Consider the following 26,858-nt stretch of genomic DNA (forward strand, 5'->3'; position numbering starts at 1 on the left):
ATTCTGCACACTTTTGGCATTCTCTCAACCAGCTTCATGAGGTAGTCACCTTGAATGCATTTCATTGAACAGGTTTGCCTTAAGTTAATTTGTGGAATTTCTTTCCTTCAAATCAAATCAAAGTTTATATCTGTCAAGTGTACCGAATACAACAGGTGTAGACCTTACAGTGAAATGCTTACTTACAGACTCTAACCAATAGTCTAAAAAAGGTATTCGGTGAACAATAGGTAAGTAAAGAAATAAAACAACAATAAATAGACAGGCTATATACAGTAGCGAGGCTATAAAATTAGCGAGGCTACATACAGACACCGGTTAGTCAGGCTGAGTGAGGTAGTATGTACATGTAGATATGGTTAAAGTGACTATGCCTATATGATGAACAGAGAGTAACAAAGAGGTGTTGGCGGGTGGTGGGTGGGACACAATGCAGATAGCCCGGTTAGCCAATGTGCGGGAGCACTGGTTGGTCGGCCCAATTTAAATAGTATGTATAGTTAAAGTGACTATGCATATATGATAAACAGAGAGTAGCAGCAGCGTAAAAAAATGAAGGGTTGGGGGAGGCACACAATGCAAATAGTCCGGGCAGCCATTTGATTAATTTTTTACTTCATTAAATACACCGTCTCAAGTACTGCTGTGTCTGCCTCATCTTCTGGGTTCTGCCGACTATTCGTGGCTCAGTTGGTTAAGTGACTGTTTCTCACTCCGGAGATCCGGGTTCGTAACCGGGTCCTGACAGAAACACAGAGCCAAAAATGAACCCAGAGGCAGCCAGTTCCCAGGACCTTGTTGCCATGCTGTCCCACCACCAGGAGTCTGTCCAACGCCACGAAGCCACCCTGGTTCAGCAAGAGGCCTTAATGGCTAGACATGAGTAAAATTTGAGATTTATGGTTCCAACCGCCTTGTCTTTGTGAGACACAGAGTAGTTGTACGGATGATCTCCACATGTGTGGTTCACACTGTGAAGCACAGAGGAGGAGATGTGACGGTGCTTTGATGCTGACACTGTCGTGATTTATTTAGAATTCAAGGCACACTTAACCAGCATGGCTACCACAGCATTCTGCAATGATACACCACATCTGGTTTGCTCTTAGTGGGACAATCGCTGCATCACCGGACCTCAACCCAATCGACACTTTTTCGTTACTACATGATTCCATTTGTGTTCTTTTATAGTTTCGATGTCTTCACTATTATTCTACAATGTAGAAAACAGTAGAAATAAAGAAAAACCCTTGAATGAGTAGGTGTGTCCAAACTTTTGACTGGTACTGTATATAGACCTGTGGCTATCCTCATCGTTCTGTTCATCTCTTAGTTTCTCTCCGTCTCACTCTTTTTAACTGCTTGCATATGTCTCGCTCTCTTTCAAAGAGCGTCAATTCCTATACTACGTCTAGGTGTCACCATGGCAACGCGCTGCGGGAGGTTAGCCCAAGGCTGAGTTTGAACTTAAAACGGAGAAATAGAGAATTACGGAGGCCGAGACGTGTGTCTGTGTGTAATGTGTGTGCGTGTAAATCTGCTACCATCTGCATACAAAGTATGACGGAAATAGATAGCCTCCTAATTGTCTCCAATACCGTGTATCGGTAGCTTTTTCATTAGTGAGCAAGACTAAATGCCACACTTCATTTAGAATCACCACTATTGGCAGGGGAGCTCTGCTCTACAAAAAATACATAAAAATAGTCTGAAACTACTGGTCTGTACACAACCATTTGTAGTGTACAATAGTTCAGTTCCCTAACATTTTAATCTTTTTTCCTTTTTGACTATATTCTAAAGTAAATGATGCATTTCATACTTAAAATGACCTTTTTGAGTACATAAATTAACATGCCAAAGATTCACTGCAGTGTGAGATGCAGAAATTACCCATCATGTTTGGCGTCGCTTGGTTCCCTGACATTTTAATCTAAAGTACAAGTAAATGGTGCAGTTTTTTTTCTTTCATGGATGGTTCTTGCTCAAAGCACAGTCATAACAGCGCTAGGAGCTAATGCCGCCATATAAACCAATGTGTCATTTTGGACGGCTTGTGCTGAATGGGAGTTTTGAAGCGTTTAAGCGCTACTGTAGAATGATGGAGAATCACAATGGCCATGCTCAAAATATACATTATATGTTCTAAACGGATAATAGCTTTTATGAACCACCGCTAAGTGTGTGAGCTACTTCTGTCGTAATGAGTGTGACGTCTTTACTGCCCCCCCCCCCCCCCCCCCCCCCAATTCAGTCATTTAAGCTTTCCCCCTCCACTTAAGTTCCCCCGCAGATAAAAGTTTAATGGACGTCTCCTCTGGACTTATGGTCTGGCCACAACCCTTTTCCCCCCACAGTGCCATCTTGCTTTCTCTCCCCCCCCATCCCTTACTACCGGATCATCCATCAATCTCCTGTACTCACTTTTGTCTTCTTCATCTAGTCAGTGCTATTGCTCTCTTTCTCCTCTTTCACTCCATCAGCAGATACCTATGTCTTCTCTTTTTCATTTACTCAAACTAATCTCTCTCTCTCTCCTATTTATGTCTTGTTCTTTCTCTCCCTCTCTCTGGAAGATCGATTCCATCCTGTCTCTGAACCCCTTAAGGTTGCACTAAAATAGGAGGGAATTCAATTTAGATAAGATATAAGGAGGAGAGCGAGAGATGAGGGGGTAGAGAACAAAGAGGAAGAGAAAGGAAGATGAGATGGGGGAAATGGAAATAGAGTGAGAAAGGGAGAGGAGATGGTTGAAGTATGCACTTATAAACCTCCATGTGAGGGAGAGGGGTGTGAAATCGTGTGACTGCATGGAGATTAAATGTGTACAGTACCAGTCAAAATCTTGGACACACCTACTCATTCAAGGGTTTATTTATTTGTACTATTTTCTACATTGTAGAATAATAGTGAAGACATCAAAACTATAAAAATAAAACATGGAATCATGCAGTAACCAAAAAAAGTGTTTTATATTTGACATGATTTAAAATAGACACCCTTTGCCTTGATGGCAGCTTTGCACACTCTTGGCATTCTCTCAACCAGCTTCACCTGGAATGTTTTTCTTGAAGGAGTTTCCACATATGCTGAGCTGGCTGCTTTTCCTTCACTCTGCGGTCCAACTCATCACAAACCATCTCAATTGGGTTGAGGTTGGGTGATTGTCGAGGCCATGTCACCTGATGCAGCACTCCATCACTCTCCTTCTCAGTCAAATAGCCCTTACACAGCCTGGAGGTGTGTTGGGTCTCATTGCCATGCTAAAAAACAAATGATAGTGGGACTAAGTGCAAACCAGATGGGATGGCGTATCGGTGCAGAATGCTGTGGTAGCCATGCTGGTTAAGTGTGCCTTGAATTTTAAATAAATTACAGACTGTATCACCAGTAAAGCACCATCACAGCTCCTCCTCCATGCTTCACAGTGGGAACCACACATGCGAAGATCATCCGTTCGGTGGTCTGGGGAAATGCATCATCTAGTGAAGTTAGGAGGCTGCAGAATGCACAGAATAAAGCAGCAAGGATTGTTTTAAGGCAGAGATATGGTTCTTCTGTTGTAGTCATGCGCAGTGTTCTTGGTTGGTCATCAATCGACAAGATAATTGAAAAAAACATGCTTATTTTATTTTAGAATATACATCATTTAAAAGGGCCAAGTTCTATTCACAATGGTATTCAGTTGGTAAGAGACAGACATTCCCTAAATACTAGGAATAGATTGTCCATCATCTATGCGTTATCCAGACAGAAAAAATAAATGGGCAAAAGAACATTTCGATTTAGAGCAATAAAGAAATGGAATAAATTAACTGAGCAAACTAGAAACCTTTCAATATATAAGTTTAAACATTATTTTTTTTTTTTTAAATATAGTATATAGAAATGTTGTGGGATGATGAAGAATCAATATATTTTTTGGGATTGAGTATTTATTGGCTCATTATGCTAGTGTATTATGTATGTTTGTAATAGTGTGTTATATGTGAAAGTGTGTTTGTATTATAAATTGTATTTTACTGTTAAGGACTCTTGGAAGATTAGTCCAAATGGGGACTAAAAGAGATCCTAATAAAATCAAATAAAATCACATACTCTGCGTCTCACAAAAACACGGCGGTTGGAGCCGAAAATATCAAATTTGGACTCATCAGACCAAAGGACAGATTTCCACCATTCTAATGTCCATTGCTAGTGTTTCTTGGCCCAAGCAAGTATCTTCTTCTTATTTGTGTCCTTTAGTAGTGGTTTCTTTGCAGCAATTCGACCATGAAGGCCTGATTCACGCAGTCTCCTCTAAACAATTGATGTTAAGATGTGTCTGTTACTTGAACTCTGAACCATTTATTTGGGCCGAATATCTGAGGCTGGTAACTCTAATGAACTTATCCTCTGCAGCAGAGGTTACTCTGGGTCTTCCTTTCCTGTGGAGGTCCTCATGAGAGCCAGTTTCATCATAATTGCTTGATGGTTTTTGCGGCTGCACTTGAAGAAACGTTCCAAGTTTGTGCCATTTTCAGGATTGACTGACCTTCATGTCTTAAAGTAATGCTTATTTGAGCTTTTCTCGCCATAATATGGACTTGGTATTTTACTAAATAGGGCTATCTGCTGTATACCACCTCAACCTTGTCACAACACATCTAACTGACTCAAACGCATTAAGGAAAGAAATTCCACAAATAAACTCTTAACAAGGCACACCTGTTAATTGAAATGCATTCCAGGTGAAAACCTCATTAAGCTGGTTGATGGTTGAAAGAATGCCAAGAGTGTGCAAAGCTGTCATCAAGGCAAAGGGTGGCTACTTTGAAGAATCTCAAATATAAAATATATTTTGTTTAACGCATTTTTTGGTTACTACATGATTTCCTGTGTTATTTCATAGTTTTGATTGCTTCACTATTGTTGTACAATGTAGAAAATAGTACAAATAATGGAGGAAGATATTATGCATGTGTGTATACATCTGCACTGTCTCACTTGACAGGCTTACAGTGACACTGGGAATGATACTTATGCCTGTAATGTGTTTACACGCGTGTGTGCATGACTGTGTGAGTGCATGTGCGTGTCTGCTGTCTTTGAAGAGTAGCTGTGTGTACTGCATGAGTTCTAGAGATGATATGAATATGTTTTAACGTCTCTGTGGGAACGTAATGGTGTGTAGCTTATTTACGGTCTGTCCTAACAGCCATATGGTCTAATCAGTGCAGACTTTGTACCGGGTCTCTCTCTGTGTGTGAGTCTGGCTGTGTGCAGTATGCATTCAGTGCAGGTTTCTTTATATTTATCATTTTATCAGTGCAGATTGTGTTGGGCAGAAGTCTTTCTCATATAGTGCAGGCCTCTTTCTCTCTGTCTCTCCCTCCTTCTCTCTAAGTGTGTGTTATGGATGGGGCCCTTTCTTGTCAATTGGAGTAGCCCACCCCCCTCTATTTCTCTTTCCATCACCCTCTCTCTCTCCATTCCTCCCCCTCTCTCTCCTCTTTCTATACCACCCCTCTGCTCTCTCACACCCCTCCCTTCCTCTGTCTGTCCTCCCCCCCTCCTCTCTTCTGTCTTTCTGCTCTCCCTCTACCCCACCCACCCTCGCTCTGCTCCCCCACCCCCCACTCTCCCTCCCTCTGCCTTATATGGATCATGTTTAATGATGTGGGGAAGAGGCTTTTGTTCCGGTGCTGACCATGATGGATGTCTTCCTACAGTCAGAAATAACACCAGTCTCTCTCCACTTTTATGGGCCTAATGGGCCTCCAATCAATACACACACACAAAGAGACCAGCCTCCCAGATATGTTTCAGCTGCACGTGTGTGTGTGTGGAGTGTTTGGGAGTGCATGCGTGTGTGATAATGATTAAATGAGAGAAAGATTGGTTGTTTGCAATAATACATATGCAATAGCCAAAAAGCAAACAAGCCAGGTTTGGTTATTATATTATTTACACCATTTCATATTTCAATCTGTAGACATTTATTTAGCAAATGTATCACCCTTCTGCTAACCCTGTGCTAGAAGCCAGCTATGATTAGTCAGTCTCTTCTCTCTCTCCATCTTGCTTTCTCTCTCTCCCCTCGCTCTCCTTATCCCTCCCCCTTCATCTCTAGTGTTGCTGGCCATAAAAGCCCAGTAACTGCTCATCCTATCCATCCTGACCTCCTCTCTCTCCTTCCTCCCATTCCCTTTCTCCATCCTCACCTTCCCAACTCCTCCCTCTATCCTCAAATTCTGTCTACTCATCTCTCTATGAATTTCTATCTTTTACCACACCCCTTCCTTCCCTCCCTCCCTTTCATCCTCTTTCCCCTCTCTTCATCGGTCCTTCATTCTAGAGTATATTTCATCATCTATCCTCCATCCCTCACCTTTATTCCCCTGAAATGTATTTTTAATCAAAAATAAAAATCCTCCTCCATCACCCAGTTTCCCCTCTCTCTCCCTCCTTTTCTGAATTCCTCACTCCCTTCTCTAACTAGGATGGGTCTATTGTCAGGCCATTACTGTAAAAGAGAAGGAATGTGTTGTTAATAACCTACCTAAATAAAGGTAATAAATCAAGGTAATGCCTTCTCTCTTTCCTCCCTCCATCCACCCCCTCCTCCCCATCCCTCACCTGGATGTGTCTCTTGCTGATCTGTTGGGTGATGTGGACTCGTCCCGTGCTGGGGTCCACCCCTGCTAGGGGTACCGCCGCCTCCCCGATGACATCATCACGGGCAAAGCGGTCAAAGCTAAGCACCAGGAAGTGCAGCGTGAGGTCAGGCAGTGTGCTGTAGGCCACGCCGTAGAACGTAAAGGTCTCGTCAAATACTGGCGCCAGGGTCTTCCTCAGAACGCGGGTCTGCAGAGAAATCACTTTTATTTCAGTCTGGTTGCTATTGTGACAGTAGCACTTAAACAGTTACAGTGACACTAACACTATCTTTTACAATAACAAATAACAGGGATAATGCAGGGCTCTTCAAACTTTTCTTGCCTCATGTTTGCAATAATAAAAGCATATGGCGTCATCTTATTTTGATCTAAATCTGTAATAATGATAATTCACATAATTCAATAATAACAGTATTAGCCTAATTGGGACTGCAACCCCGAATACCTAAACCCTCAACAAAGCAAATCAAAGAAAACAGTGGAAAGGAACAACCTTGTAGGTAGGAAGAAACCTCCAGAGGAACCAGACTCACCTTGACCCGGTGCTTCTTTTCTGGCAATATGGTCATCTTCACGTAGGGGTCCGAGCTACCCGCCTGCTCGTCCACGGCGGGAAGACCATGGGCGCCAACAATGGTCACCACCAGCGCCTTCTTGGGGAAGTTGTAGTCCACCAACAGGCTGAGGGTACCTAGGGCAGCGGGCGGCATGGTGTTGCCCTCCCCCTGACACGGAGTAAAGGGCGAGGCTGTCTTGCTGGCGTCACAGCTACTGCTGCTGCTGTTACCCCTGGAGCTGCTCTCCAGGCAGCAGTAGTCGGAGCGGATGGGCAGCGCCTTCTCTAACCTAGGCTGTCCAGCAGGGGGCAGTAGGTGGCTCATCTGCAGGTTGGTGGAGCTGTTGAGCAGGCCCGTTTCTGGGTCGACGTCCACTAGCATCACCCTTCCTCCTCCCCCTCTTCCTCGCTCACCATTATGACCCCACTCGACACCGGATCCGCTGCCATTTCGCGAGGAGCCCGGGCGTCGACCCACACGGACTATCTTCTTGTTACTAAGTGTCTCCGGGTAGATGCTGATTCCCTTGAGCATGTGGATGAACTTGTAGGGCGGATCCACGGCCTGGTCGCAGGGACCTGATTGGAGCTTGTAGCTGCCCGTCATCTGACGGTAGCGACGCTGGCAGCAGGTCCAGAGGAAGACGGCCACCGTGACTGAGACCACCAGGACCCCGGCGCCCAGGAAGCCCGCCAGCACCGGGGACACGTCTGAGAAGGGTGGCGGAAGAGAAAGAGGGACAGAACAGAGAAAGGTTATTCATTTGATCTTATCATTTCCTTTCCATCGTTATAAACCCCATTTCTTCAACACTGATGGGTTGAAAGCCTTATTAAACAGGAAGATCTGAACTTTTTTTAAACTTTAAAACAAACAAATGAAGAACACGTGAGATATGACACACAAGGTAGGATAACATCAAAAAGCATCACTCTCTGCCTAAAGTGAGAACATGAAAGGCTGTCAAAAAGATGTGCTAAAAAGCAGGAAAAAGAGGTTCAAAACACAAATAAACCTTAAATGGATGAAATTGATAAATGTGGTAAGATCAAAGGATTTCAGTTTGTCCCTGTTCATGTTTCTTGGGGCCTTGTCAGATGAGGAAGTTGAAGTTGCTGTAATCCTACTGCAACGACTTATAATACGTTTTACACCATGTTTACACAGCGCATTTTGGAAAACACACAACACCACTGACCTCAAATTGGACTGCGAGCGGTACCGGAGCGCCAAGTCTAGGTCCAAGAGGCTTCTAAACAGTTTCTACCCCCAAGCCATAAGACTCCTGAACATCTAATCAAATTGCCACCCAGACTATTTGCAATGCCCCCTCTATTAAACCACTGCTACTCTCTGTTGTTATTATCTATGAATAGTCACTTTAATAACTCTACCTACGTGTACATATTACCTCAACTAACTGTATTTAGTCCTCAACCCCTGTATATAATCTCGCTATTGTTATTTTACTGCTGCTCTTTAATTCATTTTATTTCTTATTTGTATTTTTTTTTAAACTGCATTGTTGGTTAGGGGCTCGTAAGTGAGCATTTCACTGTAAGGTCTACCTACACCTGTTGTAATCGGCATATGTGATTCATAAAATTGGATTTGATTTCTTTCTAAACCCCACTTTGTAAGTTACCTATTCGAATGCGACAATAATTTGTGTCGTTCTGGCTTGGACAAGGCTTATAGTCGCTTTAATACGGACTCGTTCTCTGAGGCCTCTTCACCAGCCCTGTAGTCCCACACACACACATACACACCGTAATTAGTGTTGTAATGAGTCCAAATACTAACCTGTGACAGCTTTACCTTGTTATAACTGAACTTCAGTAAAGGGTGCAATGTCAAAAGTTTTTTTTAAACAAACTTATAATAGTTTTTGACAGGCTTGCCTTAGAACTATCATTGGCCTAAACTTTTAACAGCAATTTAGTCTGCACATATGGGTACCCTTATGCCCAGGTAAGTGCTATCAGTCATCTACTGATGGTGTAGGTAGATTAAGGTTTGGTGATGCTGGTCACATTTTCTCAGGAACTGATTGACAGAGGCACAATGTCTATCTTTGAGTAAAGCAGTGGGTCTTGTTGCTAATGTTTAAACTATGTCTGTAATGTTACTTTTGTTTACTACATTACTATGCATGTTGACTACCATGAAAATGTGGTTTCCTTCGCCCTCTCCTTCAATTTAAACCATTTTATTCAAATGAAGCCATTTTCCCCAATAATATTCTGTCTTTCCTTCACTGTCCTCTCCCTCTCTATCTCTCTCATTTGGGTGGCCCTGGCAACAGCGGGGGCCCCTCTCCCGACGAGCTGGTCGGTCGGAGCTGTTTGGAATTCTGAGTTCACCCCAGAGCGGATGAGGAGAGGATGTGCGTTCCACCGTCTCCACACATAATCAGACTCCAGAAGCCATCGAGAGAGTTGGGGGGGGGGTTACTCACACACTGGCACACACACACACTAAGAAACATGGAGCCTGGTATACAGTGTGAGTGTTTTCCAGTTAATGGACACCAGTTATTGTCATGTACGGTAATGTGGTGAGGGATGGAAGCCTCTGGAAAAGCGTGTCTGTGTGTGTGTGTGGTCAGGGGTGTGAAGAGTGTAGTATTCAGCGTCATGCGGTATTGCTCCATCAGGGGCGGGACAGGGACCCGGTGTTATGCAGGTGAATGAGGACCCAAAAGCGACTTGGCGAAAACAGAGTTTTTAATCCAGTAAGATACTTAACAAAACAAAAGGCATAATACTACTCGTAAAGACGAGAACAGACTGGAGACTTGATCAAGAACTGCAGGTTGCCTCGGGAAGGCACTTGAACCTAGCAGACTCAGACACCTGCTCACCACGCAGCATCTGAGGGAAACACGACACGACAGGGCAAAACATAGACACAGCACGGTGAATATAGACAAGGATCCGACAGGGCAGGTACGGAAAACAAGGAGAGAAATAGGGACTCTAATCAGGGAAAAGGATCGGGAACAGGTGTGGGAAGACTAAATGATTGATTAGGGGAATAGGAACAGCTGGGAGCAGGAACGGAACGATAGAGAGAAGAGAGAGCGAGAGAGTGAGAGAGGGAGGGGGAGAGAGAGGGATAGAAAGAGGGAAAGAACCTAATAAGACCAGCAGAGGGAAACGAATAGAAGGGGAAGCACAGGGACAAGACATGATAATTAATGACAAAACATGACACCCGGGGCGTATGTAAGGTTCTGCATACAAATCATCAGTGCACACTATAGAGCAGGGATCTCCAGCACTACTGAGTCTGCAGGCTATCACTCCAGTCCTGCAATAACACACCTGATTTAGCCAATCATTGTCCAGACTGTAGAGATCATGAATGTGTGGATTGCGTGTTTGTTGCGTGCTTGTGTGCGGTTGACAGACACTGCTGTACGGCTGCACTGATCACAGCTATAATGAGGCCTCAAGAGCCTCATTATTTCTCCTTTTCTCCTGCGAGTTCTATGTAAAACAACTCAGCAGCAAGGAAAACTGGGAGGTGAACTACACTATACACACTTAGCATAAAGAATGTTCATGCACTTTCAGTAAAAACACTCACATACTGCATTCACAAAAAGCCACCGATGCAAATGCATAAACAACTAAATAAATAAAAGCCCTGAATTATGCATGCTGTTGTCATGGGAATTGTCATGGAAGTTCAATTCGTTTTTTTTTTTTTTGTAAACGGACCAATTTGCTCACTAATAGGTTTAAAGGGACTATATTACAGTGTAGGCTACGGAATACATAGTTGTTTGTGACTGTTCACTTGTTTACTGTAAAGGCAATCATGTTATATGGTAAGAGCCATTCTGACTTCTGTATGGAGTCAAGTCAGCCTCTAGAATGAGTCATTCTCTATATCTCACTGACCTCTCCTTGGGTCTATGAATGAATACATATACTGATGAATACAGATGAATGTCAATGTCTCATTCAACATGATGTGTCTTCCTAACAATGGTATCAACACACTTGGAAATTCAAGTGAAGTGCAGCTCATATTTATGCGTGTCACATGGGGATGTCTGCCAACTGAAGAGATTCCTCCCACCAGAGTTGTGTTCAATAGGACACACGGAAAACGAAAGTCTGTGTTCATGTTGGGCAGGTTCTGGCAGCATCTCTCAGTTTCAAAATGTTTCAGGACGTTTTCTCTCTACTGAACATGACCCATGTGTCATGTAAAAGCGGCGGGATAGGCCTGAAACAAGAAGCCACACCCACCAATGGACATCCTAATGATTTCACTTCCGGCGCCGACAGAGATGTCCGCCTCGCTTCGCGTTCCTAGGAAACTATGCAGTATTTTTTTTCCCGTGTTATTTCTTACATTGGTACCCCAGGTAATCTTAGGTTTCATTACATACAGTCGGGAGGACCTACTGAATATAAGAGCAACATCAACGCACCATCATTACGATCAGGAATATGACTCTACCGAAGCGGATCTTGTGTTTTGCCTTCCACCCAGGACAATGGATCGGATCCCAGCTGACGAACCAAAACAACGTCGCTGTAAAAGGGGCATATGAAGCGGTCTTCTGGTCAGGCTCCGGAGACGGCCCTGAACAAACTTTATTTGACTCTATGTAAACTGGAAACCACATATCCTGAGGCTGCATTCATTGTAGCTGGGGATTTTAACAAGGCTAACCTGGATCATTGTTATTCTAACTTCCGTGACTCATATAAGGCCCTCCCCCGTCCTCCTTTCAGAATAGCTGACCACGATTCCATTTTGTTTCTTCCAGACTATAGACAGAAACTAAAACAAGATGCTCCCGCGCTCAGGTCTGTTCAATGCTGGTCTGACCAATCTGATTCCACTCGTCAAGACTGCTTCGATCACGTGGATTGGGATATGTTCCGCATTGCGTCCAACAACAACATTGACAAATACGCTGATTCGGTGAGCGAGTTCATTAGAAAGTGCATTGGCAATGTCGACACCTACACCACCCGATGTCACAGGAAGACCATAAAGATCATCAAGGACAACAACCACTCGAGCAACTGCCTGTTCACCCCGCTATCATCCAGAAGGCAGGCGAGGTCAGTACAGGTGCATCAAAGCAGGGACCGAGAGACTGAAAAACAGTTTCTATCTCAAGGCCATCAGACTGTTAAACAGCCACCACTAACATTGAGTGGCCGCTGCCAACATACTGACTCAACTCCAGCCACTTTAATAATGGGAATTGATTGTATCACTAGCCACTTTAAACATTGCCACTTAATATAATGTTTACATACCCTACATTACTCAACTCATATGTATATACTGTACTCTATACCATCTTGCCATCTTTATGTAATACATGTATCACTAGCCACTTTAAACTATGCCACTTTTATGTTTACATACCCTACATTACTCATCCCATATGTATATACTGTACTCGATGCCATCTACTGCATCTTGCCTATGCCGTTCTGTACCATCACTCAGTCATATATCTTTATGTACATATTCGTATCCCTTTACACTTGTGTGTATAAGGTAGTAGTTGTGGAATTGTTAGGTTAGATTACTCGTTGGTTATTACTGCATTGTCCGAACTAGAAGAACAAGCATTAACATCTGCTAACCATTTGTAAGTGAAAAATACAATTTGATTTGATTCAGATTCACAACTGCAGTCTGCCAAGCCACCTTCTTTGGTTACAATCTGTGACTGGGGCCCAAAATCAACCTCAGTGGTCAGGAACAACTACACATAGTCACATTTGCTTAAGGTTACCTAACTCTGTTATAAAGCAAAGATGACAGAGGCCCCAGCTATCGACTACAATAATTCTGCGAGAGATTTTCTCTTGGAAGAAAATTATAGTAAAGGAAGAGAACTTAAAATTGTACTATCAAAAACCAACAGGTTTCAGCATAGCTGTCACGTTCTGTCCATCGTTCGTATGTGTTTTCCTTGTTTTAGTGTTGGTCAGGACGTGAGCTGGGTGGGCATTCTATGTTGTCTGTCTGGTTTGTCTATTTCTATGTTTGGCCTGATATGGTTCTCAATCAGAGGCAGGTGTTAGTCATTGTCTCTGATTGGGAACCATATTTAGGTAGCCTGTTTTGTGTTGGGTTTTGTGGGTGATTGTTCCTGTCTCTGTGTTTGCACCAGATAGGACTGGTTAGGTTTTCACTTTTCTTGTTTTGTATAGTCTGTTCATGTATAGTCGTCTTTATTAAAAACATGAATAACCACCACGCTGCATTTTGGTCCGCCTCTCTTTCACCAGAAGAAAACCCTTACAATAGCAGCCTTCATTAGCCGTCATGCACCTTGGCTGAAATTAGTAGCCTGGTAAAACCAGACTGAACACAGCTCTTACAGCTCTCACAGCTCTCTTGAGTGCATCATTCAGTCTGGTTTGACCAGGCTAGAACTGGACTGGATGACCCCAGATGCTTGAAGCTGCAGGCGGCCACACCCCGGGCCACCAGTAAGCTGCATGTGCAGGGATTTAGCTTTCGTTTTAGCGGCCAATATTCATATCCAGCAGTGAAGTCAGCTGGAGGGGCTTAGCAACAGTGCTGGAGGCAAGAATTGGGTCAGGGTTAGCAGGCACTTGTCCAGTTGTCACAGACAGGAGGATTTTAACAGCTTGACAAGCCAGACAGAAAAACTAAAATGGCCATGAAATAAAGGTGGCAAACACGGTTACTTGAGGATAAGAATCGGGGTAGAATTCAAAGGTAACAGGAAGAGAGAGGGAAATGGGCAGGAGAGAAAGGGGAGAAGAAATGGTGAATGAAAGAGAGAGAGTCAGGAAATGCGGTATGAATGAGTGGTGACTTTGGCTGCTAACGGAGAGACAACCAGTGAGACAAAGGATCCATAGCTAGGGCCCAGACGGAGAGTCGAGAGCAAGCGTGCCAGACAAACAGACTTTTAGGACATTTCTGAAGAGTGACAGTCACTTCCATGCCGGCCTTGGGAATTCAGAACAGCAGACTCTTGTCTGCGTACCGCAGGGCATACCTCACGGCTAAACCATTTAGTCATTTTATCGTCAATAAAATCAGTTACTGGCATCTTGTCCTGCTTTCCCTTTCCTCTTTCTCCTTTTCCTCCCAGAGGCAATGTTTTACCTTTTCCCACACTATTTCTTAATCTCTCTCTTCCTCTCATCCACTCACTGTATCTATCTCCATAGTGTCTACAGTAGCTGCCCACACCCTCTCACTCCCCCTCTAGACAAAGACTCGACCACCCCCCCAACACCATTGATCATTGTGACCCCAGTGGGGCATTTTTTGGAGAGTATTTAAAGCACAGCTGTGAAGCTCCCGTTGCCTAGACACATCCCCTGAGAGACAGACACAGAGAGACAGACACAGAGAGAGAGACACAGACCAAAATGGTCAAGGTCTAAATGAAATAAAACCTTGAGTGAGTTCACATCTCGATAGCAATACTGAAGGCGAAATCCAGGATTTCAAAATGAACAAAATGCGTGAAAGGACAAGTGTGTGTACACGTGTCTGTGCATACGCAGGAGGCGTCCATTATTAATAGACTGCTGTAAATTGTTAATCACGAGCAATGATTCTATTGTCTGATTCATACGCGAGGAGGCGAGCAGGGAAGTGTGGGACTGTGGAGGAATACGGTAAGTGTCACGTCCTGACCTTAGTTCCTTTTTTGTCTCTATTTTAGTTTGGTCAGGGCGTGAGTTGGGGTGGGCATTCTATGTTTTGTGTTCTATGTTTTCCATTTCTATGTGTTTGGCCTGGTATGGTTCCCAATCAGAGGCAGCTGGCAATCGTTGTCTCTGATTAAGAACCATACTTAGGCAGCCTGTTTTTCCCACTTGAGTTGTGGGTAGTTGTTATCTGTCTCTGTGTCTCTACCAGACAGGACTGTTTCGGTTATGCTTTTGTTTACTTTGTGTTTCAGTGTTCAGTTATCAAATAAATCTAACATGGACACTTACCATGCTGCATCTTGGTCCTCTCCTTCCAACAGCCGTTACAGAACGACCCACCAAAAAAGGACCAAGCAGCGTGGTCACCAGGAGCAGCGTGCAATGGACTCATGGACATGGGAGGACATTCTGGACGGGAAGGGTTCCTACACATGTGAGGAGATCCTGGCTGGAAGGGATCGCCTCCCATGGGAACAGGTGGAGGCAGCCAGGAGAGCGGAGGTAGCAGGTAAAGGGAGCCAGCGCTTTGAGGGAACACGGCTAGCAAGGAAGCCGGAGAGGCAGCCCCAAAAATGTATTGGGGGGGGGGGGGGGGACACGGGGAGTGTGGCTAAGTCAGGTAGGAAACCTGAGCCAAATCCCCGTGCTTACCGTGGCGAGAGGTTGACCGGGCAGGCACCGTGTTATGCCGTAAGGCGCACGGTGTCCCCAGTGCGCAGGCATAGCCCGGTGCGCTACATCGCAGCTCCTCGTATCGGCCGGGCTAGAGTGGGCATCGAGCCAGGAGCTATGAAGCCGGCTCAGCGCATCTGGTCTCCAGTGCGTCTCCTCGGCCCGGGGTATATGCCACCAGCCCTACGCACGGTGTCCCCGGTTCACCAGCACAGCCCAGTGCGGTCTGTTCCACCCTGCCGCACATGCCGGGCTTCGGGGAATATCCAGCCAGGACAGGTTGTGCAGGCTCAGTGCTCAAGACCTCCAGTGTGCCTCCACGGTCCGGTCCATCCGGTGCCTCCTCCACGCACCAGGCTGTCTCTCTCCTGTCCAGCGCTTCCAGTCTCCCTCCTGTCCTGTGGAACGGTCATTAAGACACTAACAGCTTACAGACGGTAGGCAATTAAGGTCACATTTGAAAACTTAGGACACTAAAGAGGCCTTTCTACTGACTCTGAAAAACACCAAAAGAAAGATGCACAGGGTCCCTGCTCATCTATGTGAATGTGCCTTAGGCATGCTGCAAAGAGTCATAAGGACTGCAGATGTGGCCAGGGTAATAAATTGCAATGTACGTACTGTGAGACGCCTAAGACAGCGTTACAGGGAGACAGGATGGACAGCTGATTGTCCTCGCAATGGCAGACCACGTGTAACAACACCTGCACAGGATCGGTACATCCGAACATCACACCTACGAGACAGGTACAGGATGGCAACAACAACTGCCCGAGTTACACCAGGAATGCAAAATCCCTCCATCAGTGCTCAGACTGTCCGCAAGAGGCTGAGAGAGGCTGGACTGAGGGCTTGTAGGCCTGTTGTAAGGCAGGTCCTCACCGGCAACAACGTCGCCTATGGGCACAAACCCACTGTCGCTGGACCAGACAGGATTGGCAAAAAGTGCTCTTCACTGACAAGTCACAGTTTTGTCTCACCAAGGGTGATGCTCAGATTTGCGTTTACCGTCGAAGGAATGAGCGTTACACCGAGGCCTGTACTATGGAGCGGGATTGATTTGGAGGTGGAGGGTCCGTCATGGTCTGAGGCGGTGTGTCACAGCATCATCGGACTAAGCTTGTTGTCATTGCAGGCAATCTCAACACTGTGCATTACAGTGGTATCCTTCCTGCAGGCTCATCCTGACATGACCCTCCAGCATGACAATGCCACCAGCTATACTGCTCGTTCTGTGTGTGATTTCCTGTAAGACAGGAATGTCCGTGTTCTGCCATGGCCAGCGAAGAGCCCGGATCTCAATCCCATTGAGCACGTCAGGGACCTGTTGGATCGGAGGGTGAGGGCTAGGGCCATTCCCCCCAGAAATGTCTGGGAACTTGCAGGTGCCTTGGTGGAAGAGTGGGATAACATCTCACAGCAATAACTACAAATCTGGTGCAGTCCATAAGGAGGAGATGCACTGCAGTGCTTAATGCAGCTGGTGGCCACACCAGATACTGACTGTTACATTTGATTTTGACCACCCCCCTTTGTTCAGGGACACATTATTCCATTTCTGTTAGTTACATGTCTGTGGAATTTATTCAGTTCATATCTCAGTTGTTGAATCTTGTTATGTTCATACAAATATTTACACATGTTTAGTTTGCTGAAAATAAATGCTGTTGAAAGTGAGAGGACGTTTATTTTTTTGCTGAGTTTACTTTATGAATGCATTGTCACAAATCAACGTGCAGTTTCTAGCGAACTAGCCTGCTAATATTAGCTTTACCAGCCTGCTAACATTACCTTAGCACTGAATCAGTCAGCCATTTTAAAATTGTAGTCATTTAGCGGACGCTCTTATCCAAAGCGACTTACAGAAGCAATTAGGGTTAAGTGCTTTGCTCAAGGGCAGATGGTCCAATTTTTCATCTAGTTGGCTCAGGGATTTGAACCAACGCTCTTAACCGCTAGGCTACCTGCAAAATAGATAGCACGCAAGCACTAAGCTATCTGGATTCTGAGGTGGGAAAAGTTACAGAACTCCCGTAGCCTACTTAACAGAGAACATCCCAAAAGTTGACAAAACAAAAAGGAGAACAGACCAGGTACTACACCATTAGTGCAAGCAGGTATGATTTTCGCTTTCATTGAGCCCACAGCAATAAAGCACCAGAGCCTGCCGTGCTAAAGTGTTTCCACTAGATAACACAGCCACAAAGACTGTGACGAGCATGAGGTGTGGCTAACGTTAGCCAGCTTGAGCAAGCTAGCTTAAACTCTGTAGCACAAAGTAGATCCTCCATATGACGTTGAGGGGACTTTAGAAGTTATCCGGAAATAAGTCAATAAATATGAAACAACTAGGGTTGCTAAATTCCTGGAACTTTCAACAAATTCCCTTGTTTTCCAGAAATTGTGGTTGCAGGATTCCAGGATTTTCTGCTTATTCTCTCCTGATTCCAGAAATCTCCAACCGGGATTTCGGGAAAACCAGGGAATTTATTGAAGGTTCCCCGAATCTTGCAACCCTAGTAAACCCCCCCCCCCCAAAAAAAATGACTATGTTTGTACTTATAGGTAACCAGGTAGTGACTAAAACTCAGTTACTAAGTCTTTGACCACACTGTGTTGTTACATTGTTGAGTAAAAACTCATGTTTCCTACCCGTCCCGCTCAGGAGTGACCGCTAACTTCCTGAAAGGTGACGTCAAGGTGCATGGAAACATTACATTCTGAAGTACCTCCACTACACAGAGTCATGTGTCTCGAGAATTTTTCAAATAACCCAAACACTCATATAAACATTCTTGTAAGCAATCTCTTTTCCCTCTTACACGTACAACATATATCACACAGTAAGACATTAACAAAGACGAAACATCTGTAAACATCCATCTCCCCTACTGCCATCAACACGCCGAGGTAAATCACTGCTGCTCAGCTTCACAGGACTAAGCTAAAAGACTATCTAAACCACCTTTCACAAAACGTTAGCTTCCTCGGTGTGTGTTTCTTCATCCTGAAATCTCAGTGAACAAGAGTAATACAGACAGACATCTTGTCCCGAGGTGGATTGTGCTGTATTTCACCATTGTGTGAGAAAGGGGCTTGTCACTCTGACACCAGTCACTATGGCATTAAATCACAAGCACTGTTCCGGCTAGGCCGGACACACTGCATAGAGAAGGTACAGGGAGGGAGGGAGGGGGAGGGAGGGAGGGAGGGAGGGAGGGAGGGAGGGAGGGAGGGAGGGAGGGAGGGAGGGAGGGAGGGGAAGAGAGGTGAGGAGGGTAGGACTGTGTGTCACTGTCAGCTCACCCCTTCATCCAGGCTAGTCTGCCTCAGTGAGACATGTACCCCCAAAGAGACAAAGAAAGGCAATAAAATAAGGGTACTGTGCTCCCGAGTGGCGCAGCAGTCTAACATGCTGACCACACCGCTCGCAACTTTACACATACGTGCTAGTCAATCATTGCACCCGCTCGCCTCAGTGAGCGTCTGCGTGGCCAGGTGCCAAAATAGAAATAGGTTCTATTTGTGAGGCTCAATTCACTGCAAGTCTGCCCTCTCCCATCTCCTCATTGGTGTTTAGGAGCATATACCCACATGGGTGATTGAAAGATGAACTGACGTCTACACGCCAGTCGGATGTAGTAATGCACCGTAGAGTTGGTTGCCAACCGCCATATAAAGTCCAAAGAAGTTAAAAAGAAGCCTGATGAAGGAGGAGAGATGTCGAGAAAGGAATTCGGTTTACCGTTTTATCTGTGGATTAATTGTCTGAGTAGAGGACCTTGTGCATTTCAGGTAAAATAACAGCCCAATGTTTATATCCCAGGACAACAGCAAGCTAGCTAGCTAAATTGCCATAAATGTTTAATGCTTTTCGACCAGTCCCCAAATTAATAGAATTGGTTCAGAGTTTGTTTTGATATTTCAACCTGCATGTCATGATCGTGTTTGTTGTGGGGGTACAAAATCAACATGCGCACGATCGCGCATGCACGCATCCAGTTTGGTCAGCATGTAAGGCACTGCATCTTAGTGCCAGAGGCGTCACTAGAGACCCTGGTTCGATCCCACGCTGTAATCACAACCGACCGTGATCGCGAGTCCTATAGGGCACAATTGGCCCAGCATCGTCCGGGATAGGGGAGGGTTTGGCCGGGGTAGGCCATCATTGTAAATAAGAATTTGTTCTTAACTGACATGCCTAGTTAAATGTAGGTTAAATAAAACAATTAAATGCCAAATAAGTACACCAATAAGAATGAGATTCTTCAAAGAAGCCACCCTTTGCTTTGATGACAGCATTGCACACTCTTGGCATTCTCTCAACCAGCTTCATAAGGTAGTCACCTGGAATGCATTTTAATTAGTATGTGTGCCTTATTAAAAGATCAGTTGTGGAATTCCTTTCCTTCTTAATACATTTGGGCCAATCGGTTGTGTTGTGACAAGGTAGGGGTGGTACACAGAAGATAGACCTATTTGGTAAAATACCAAGTCCATATTAGGCAAGAACAGCTCAAATAAGCAAAGAGAAATGACAGTCCATCATTGCCTTAAGACATGAAGGTCAGTCAATCCGGAAAAGTGTAGTTGCAAAAACCATCAAGCGCTATGATGAAACTGGCTCACATGAGGAACGCCACAGGAAAGGAAGACTCAGAGTTACCTCTGCTGCAGAAGATAAGTTAATTAGTGTTACCAGCCTCAGAAATCGGCAATTAACTGCACCTCAGATTGACTTCAAATAGTTCAAGTAACAGACACATCTCAACATCAAATGTTCAGAGGAGACTGCGTGAATCAGGACTTCATGGTCAAAGAAACCACTACCAAAGGACACCAATAATAAGAAGAGAATGGCTTGGGCTAATAAATACAAGCAATGGACATTATCCAGGTGGAAATCTATCCTTTGGACTGATGAGTCCAAATTTAGAATATTGGTTCCAACCGCTGTGTCTTTGTGAGACGCAGAGTAGGTGAACGGATGATTTCCGCATGTGTGGGTCCCACCGTGAAGCATGGAGGAGATGGTGGGATGGTGTGTGGGTGCTTTGCTGGTAACACTGCCAGTGATTTACTTAGAATTCAAGGCACACTTAACCAGCATGGCTACCGCAGCATTCTGCAGCGATACGCCATCCCATCTGGTTTTCGCTTAGTGGGACTATCATTTGTTTTTCCACACGGCAATGACCCAACACACCTCCAGGCTGTGTAAGGGCTATTTGACCAAGAAGGAGAGTGATGGAGTGCTATATCAGATGACCTGGCCTCCACAATTACCCGACCTTAACCAATTGATATGGTTTGGAATGAGTTGGCCCGCAGAGTGAAGAAAAAGCAGCCAACAAGTGCTCAGCATATGTGGGAACTCCTTCAAGACTGCTGTTGGAAAAGCATTCCAGATGAAGCTGGTTGAGAGAGTACCAAGAATGTACAAAGCTGTCATCCACACAAAGGCTGGCTCCTTTGAAGAATCTCAAATATAAAATATATTTAGATTTTTGAACACTTTTTTGGTTACTACATAATTCCATGTGTTATTTCATAGTTTTGATTTCTTCACTATTATTCTACAATGTAGAAAGTAGTTTTTTTTAAAAACCTTGAATGAGTAGGTGCGTCCAAACTTTTGACTGGTACTGTGTGTGTGTGCGTGTGCGTGTGCGTGTGCGTGTGCGTGTGCGTGTGCGTGTGCGTGTGTATATATATATATTTATTTTCTCGTGGATTTGATTATATAATCTTGAAGCCCGTTCAAAACGGTATGGGACTGGATACGGAAGTAAAGCAGAAGGGGTCATCACTTTCATATTATATTTTCCAGAACAGTTACTGCAAGTATAGGGGATGCATAACCAGGCCAGCTCAGTACAACTTATTTTGGCTCAGCTCAGTAGTGTGAAAATCCTTAAGGTGGGGTAAACTGCAGCTGTTCCCTCCAGCTTTGGCACTGGGCTCAATTCAGAGGGAAAATCCACCCATGAATCAAAACAAAAGCAATGAAAGTTGCTCTGGGAGATAGTTAAGGAGGGGAATTATGCTAATATGAATTTAACAATGCAGATAAATTGATAATCAAGAGAAGATATAACAGAGAGTCCTTTTGTTGGTGTAATTAGACCCCACGCCCTCACTGAGGAGCTGCTCCAACACTCCAGACACAAACAAACAACATTAACACCTCTTCCCTTCACTGCACACACAAAACAATCTCTACAGGAGGTATTTTATTTTCATAGACAATTCGGTTTAGAAAAGAGGAGAGTTTGAATGTGTCTTAACTAATTTTGTCAATGTGATGTGTCTCATCCTGTCCTGTTAGTTGTCTGCACTGGTTGTTGTGTAATCGATTGTTGAGTAATTGAAGGTGTAAACCATATATTTATACAGTAGGCTAAATATATGCATGTGACTGGGTGTAGTTAGTTTTTGAAATCTTTGTCCACTCATTCTCTTAATAATAACATATTCTGCCCAGAGTTAAGCCCCATAGTTAATGCTTTAACTCTGACATGGGAGCATGGTGCACTAGGCTATTGGCAAAACATCCATCAATGCTTCCCACCATCCCACGGTGACTTAACTAGATTACACTGACCACGCAAATTAATTGCCCAGCGAGTGAGGTTTTTGGGCAGACGTGAGAGACCACCATCCACCCTGCCCAAATGTTCTGTTACGCTATGGACAAAGGGTCCAGTTCAGCAATTCGGATAGATATTCTTTCAAATAAGAGAAGACCGGGCAGTCGTGCACAGTTGATGCCAAGCCTCAAGAATAGATTGAACGTCATCATCCTCTCTAACCCACACGCACAGTCAAAAGCCATTCGAGGATGGAGAAGTGCCTTTCAAACGGGTCTCACCTTTAACAATAAACCTGTACCGCGCACGAGATTAACCAGAAGTCAATATATATTGGTTTATATATAAATGTCAAAAGGCACATTTTCATTCAGTCCATATCCCCTGCCAACATTCCTCCTGCAAGACAAAATATGACGAAGCAATAGTGGCTACCGCCGGAAACTAACGCACGCATGACCATACATTTTCATGTATAGGCCTATTTGTAATCCCAACCAATTAAACATAGACAACAGGCCTATGCTCAGTTTTAAAATGATTAGAATCGTTGACACTGTCGAGGCCTTGATAGGTCTGTGTTCTCCCCTCTGAACATTGTTGATTAAAAAAAATACATAGTCCCTAAATCCACATAGTTTAAAGAGGCTTCCCATATTCAAGGGTATTTTTTATGTCTTCCTGCTATTGGTTCAAAGCGACTGTATTTCATTATCAGAATAACATCACTGTAGGAGATAAGACTCACAAGAAGGAATCAACAATGTAGGCTACACGACACTCGTGTCGTTTTAAATGTTAAATCGACGTGTGCCATTTAATTTCAAACATTAAATGAATTGAATATAGTACAAAAAAACGAGACTAAACAACGAATGTAGCACCTGGGGTCTTTCAGCCTTGTTAGGCCAATAAGACACCATTTAGAATCTGAGAACCTGAGAAACACTAAAAGCCTAAAACAGTTGTCTGGCATGTTATTTATCATGAGGAAAAACATTGAATAATATGTCTTACCATATGCTGGTCTTAAATTGGTTATCTCAGCCATTTTGGGGTTCAAAAGGCTGTTGTCCCCCCCAAAATTAAAATAACAACAAATTAAACTCGCAGGCTTCTAATTTATTTCCATTAATGATATTGTCCCTACGCTTTTTCTTTAGGTCAGTAGGCTATATCAGCCGGGCGATGAGGCGACGATGTTTGACGGTCGTATTTTCCTCAGTCCGAAATTATTGTTGTGATTCAGTGGCTTCTCAAGGATGCTCTCGCAATTGCGCTTGCTTCAGCACACTCCTGTCTCGAGCTCAAGTCGGGTGCGGTTGCTGAGCAAGACGGCAACAACCAGCCTTGAGGACCCCCCCTCCCCCCCCTAACAACCGTGAGTTTAAGGGAGAATGTTCTTGATTCCTTGCATGCTCTCTTCTCGCCTCTTTAACAAAACCCATTGGATGAGAAGGTCAGAGGGGCGGGACCTCTGACCTTCTCATCCAATGGGTTTTGTTAAAGAGGCAAAACGATAGAGTTTAAGGAATCAAGGATTTCAAATGAGATTCTCCCTTGGAAATGTCTGGTTGCGAGATCCAATCATATCACCCTTTGCTACCACGAAGTTACCGATAATTGCCCTAACCAACCAGAGACAGCAACGCTACCAAGAATTGGCGAATGAGAACAAAGCAGTGGCATTGGCCAATGGGGATAGGGCTAGGGCAGGACACAGAAAAGGAGCATCTTTCCTATAACTTTTTTTTTGGACTAGTGAAATACAACTTTTTCACAGCATAGTAACCAACTTGGAAAAAATGAATTGATAAGTTGACATACTTTTATTTTTTAACCCCTCCCCTACAGATGTTGGATCTTAACTTGATTACTCTTTTGCCACTGAGAATTTTCCTGTTGCGTCAGGAAATTCAAATGAGCCTCATGATTAGTTGACTACAGCTCAGCGTTCAACACCATAGTGCCCACGAAGCTCATCACTAAGCTAAAGACCCTGGGACAAAACAACTCCCTCTGCAACTAGATCCTGGACTTCCTAACAGGCCACCCCCAGGTGGTAAAGGTTGGCAACAACACATCTGCCATGCTGATCCTCAACACTGGGGCCCTTCAGGGGTGTGTACTTAGTCCCCTCCTGTACTCCCTGTTCATCCACGACTGCGTAGCCAAACACGACTCCAACACCATCATTAAGTTTGCTGACGACACAACAGTGGTAGGCCTGATCACCGACAACGATGAGACAGCCTATAGGAAGCAGGTCAGAGAACTGGCAGTGTGGTGCCAGGACAACAACCTCTCCCTCAATGTGAGGAAGACAAAGGAGCTGATCATGGACTACAGAAAAAGGCAGGCCGAACAGGCCCCCATTAACATCAACGGGGCTGTAGTGGAGCGGGTCGAGAGTTTCAAGTTCCTTGGTGTCCACATCACGAACAATCTATCATGGTCCAAACACACCAAGACAGTTGTGAAGAGGGCACGGCAAAACCTTCCCCCCCCCCCAGGAGACTGAAAAGATTTGGCATATGTCCCCAGATCCTCAAAAAGTTAAACAGCTACACCATCGAGAGCATCCTGACCAGTTGCACCACTGCCTGGTATGGCAACTGCTCGGCATCTGACCGTACAATAAGGCGCTACAGAGGGTAGTGCGTACGGCCCAGTACATCACTGTGGCCAAGCTTCCTGTAATCCAAGACCTATATAATAGGCGGTGTCAGAGGAAAGCCCATACAATTGTCAGAGACTCCAGTCACCTAAGTCATAGACTTTTCTCTGCTACTGCACGGTAAGCGGTACCAGAGCGCCAGGTCTAGGACCAAAGGCTCCTTAACAGCTTCTACCCACAAGCCATAAGACTGCTGAACAACTAATCAAATGGTCACCGGACTATTACATTGACCCCCCCCCCTCCATTTGTTTTGTACACTGCTGCTACTCGCTGTTTATTATCTATGCATAGTCACTTCACCCCTACCTAGATGTACAAATGACCTCTAACCGGTACACCCGCACACTGACTCGGTACCGGTACTCCCTGTATATAGCCTCATTGATGTCATGTTATTGTGTTACTTTTTATTATTTTTTACTTTAGTTTATTTGGTAAAGTTTAGTTTATTTTCTTCACTCTTCTTGAACTGAACTGTTGGTTAAGGGCTTGTTGTATTCGGCACATGTGACAAATAAAGTTAGATTTGATTTGATTTTCTGACAATGAGCAGTTCTCTTTCTCCATGCGGAGGCAGTCGAGTCATTGGGATCAGGCCTGCTATCAAAATAATATTCTCTCACTCGCTCAAAACGCTAGGCCTAGGTCCTATTCCTGCAAGATTCAAATGTACAAAAATGGATCTGAAATGCCATACACATCAACAACCTTGTTTTATATAGTTTAATAACACAAGATAGATACTGGTCTCCACTAGGCTACGACATACAAGTGTGGAGTGTATCCTAAGGTTATGAATGAACAGTCAAAATTGAATTCAATCATGGCCTGGGGTAGTCTAGCAGTTAGGGCTGCTACGTTCAAAGTCCATATATAGGACTACTCTGTCGGTTCGTTTCACGCTTATGATGTACATTTAACAAAAATATAAAAGTTAGAGTTCATATAAGGAAATCAGTCAAATTAAATAAATAAATTAGGTCCTAATCTATGGATTTCACATGACTGGGAATACAGATATGCATCTGTTGGTCACAAATACTTGAACAAAAAGACTTAGACTCAGTGGACAGATAGTGTAGTTGTCATTAAGTCTGTAAAAATACGTTACCTGGTTCTATTCATTCTGCTATGGTCCATAACTCTCCTGCCTATTTCACTCATAGACTACTACCAACACCAAAGGCACGTTTGTATTGCTGTGCATGTGTGTTTCAACCCAAAAAGTCAATTTAATCATGTAGTGTGTGTTTTCATGTGCAGGTGATTAAAGGTGTGGGAGAGGCACATGGGGAAGATCTCAATTGCATACTCCATGGGTCCTCTCTCTGTAGAGAGTATGCAATTGAGATCTTCCCAGCTAACAATTCTACCTGTAATGTTCTCCTGCTTGAGTGTCCAGTTTTCCGTTAGTTAGGTGAACATTGTATGTATAGTACCAGTTAAAAGTTTGGACACACCTACCCATTCAAGAGTTTTTCTTAATTTTTTACTATTTTCTACATTGTAAAATAATAGTGAAGACATCAAAACTATGAAATAACACATATGGAATCATGTCGTAACCAAAAAAAGTGTTAAACAAATCAAAATGTATTTTATATTTGAGATTATTCAAAGTAGCCACTCTTTGCCTTGATGACAGCTTTGCACACTCTTGGCATTCTTTCAACCAGCTTCATGAGGTAGTCACCTGGAATATATTTAAATTAATTTGTAGAATTTATTTCCTTCTTAATGCATTTGAGCCAATCAGTTGTGTTGTGACAAGGTAGGGTGGTATACAGAATATAGCCTTATTTGGTCAAATTCAAAGTTCTTATTATGGCAAGAACAGCTCAAATAAGCAAAGAGAAAAGACAGTTCATCATTACTTTAAGACATGAAGGTCAGTCAATCCTGAAAATTTCAAGAACTTTCAAGAAAGTTTCTTCAAGTCCAATCGCAAAAACCATCAAGTGCTATGATGAAACTGGCTCTCACCACAGGACAAGAAGTCCCAGAGTTACCTC

At 44.1% G+C, this 26,858-nt stretch overlaps 1 protein-coding gene across 1 annotated transcript in view; it reads right to left on the bottom strand.

Moving 5' to 3' along the window:
* Positions 1 to 23,535, bottom strand: part of LOC124042797 (synaptotagmin-11-like) — a 31,082-nt gene extending 7,547 nt beyond the window's left edge. The window contains exons 1-3 of the mRNA XM_046360911.1: positions 23,184 to 23,535; positions 7,193 to 7,926; positions 6,619 to 6,846 (exon numbers count right to left, since the gene is read on the bottom strand). Coding sequence (XP_046216867.1) covers positions 6,619 to 6,846; positions 7,193 to 7,926; positions 23,184 to 23,217 — 996 coding nt within the window. The 5' untranslated portion in view covers positions 23,218 to 23,535. The remainder of the gene's footprint in view (positions 1 to 6,618; positions 6,847 to 7,192; positions 7,927 to 23,183) is intronic.
* Positions 23,536 to 26,858: the final 3,323 nt, after the last annotated feature.

Source organism: Oncorhynchus gorbuscha, linkage group LG09 (genome assembly GCF_021184085.1).
Source record: "Oncorhynchus gorbuscha isolate QuinsamMale2020 ecotype Even-year linkage group LG09, OgorEven_v1.0, whole genome shotgun sequence".
NCBI lineage: Eukaryota > Metazoa > Chordata > Actinopteri > Salmoniformes > Salmonidae > Oncorhynchus > Oncorhynchus gorbuscha.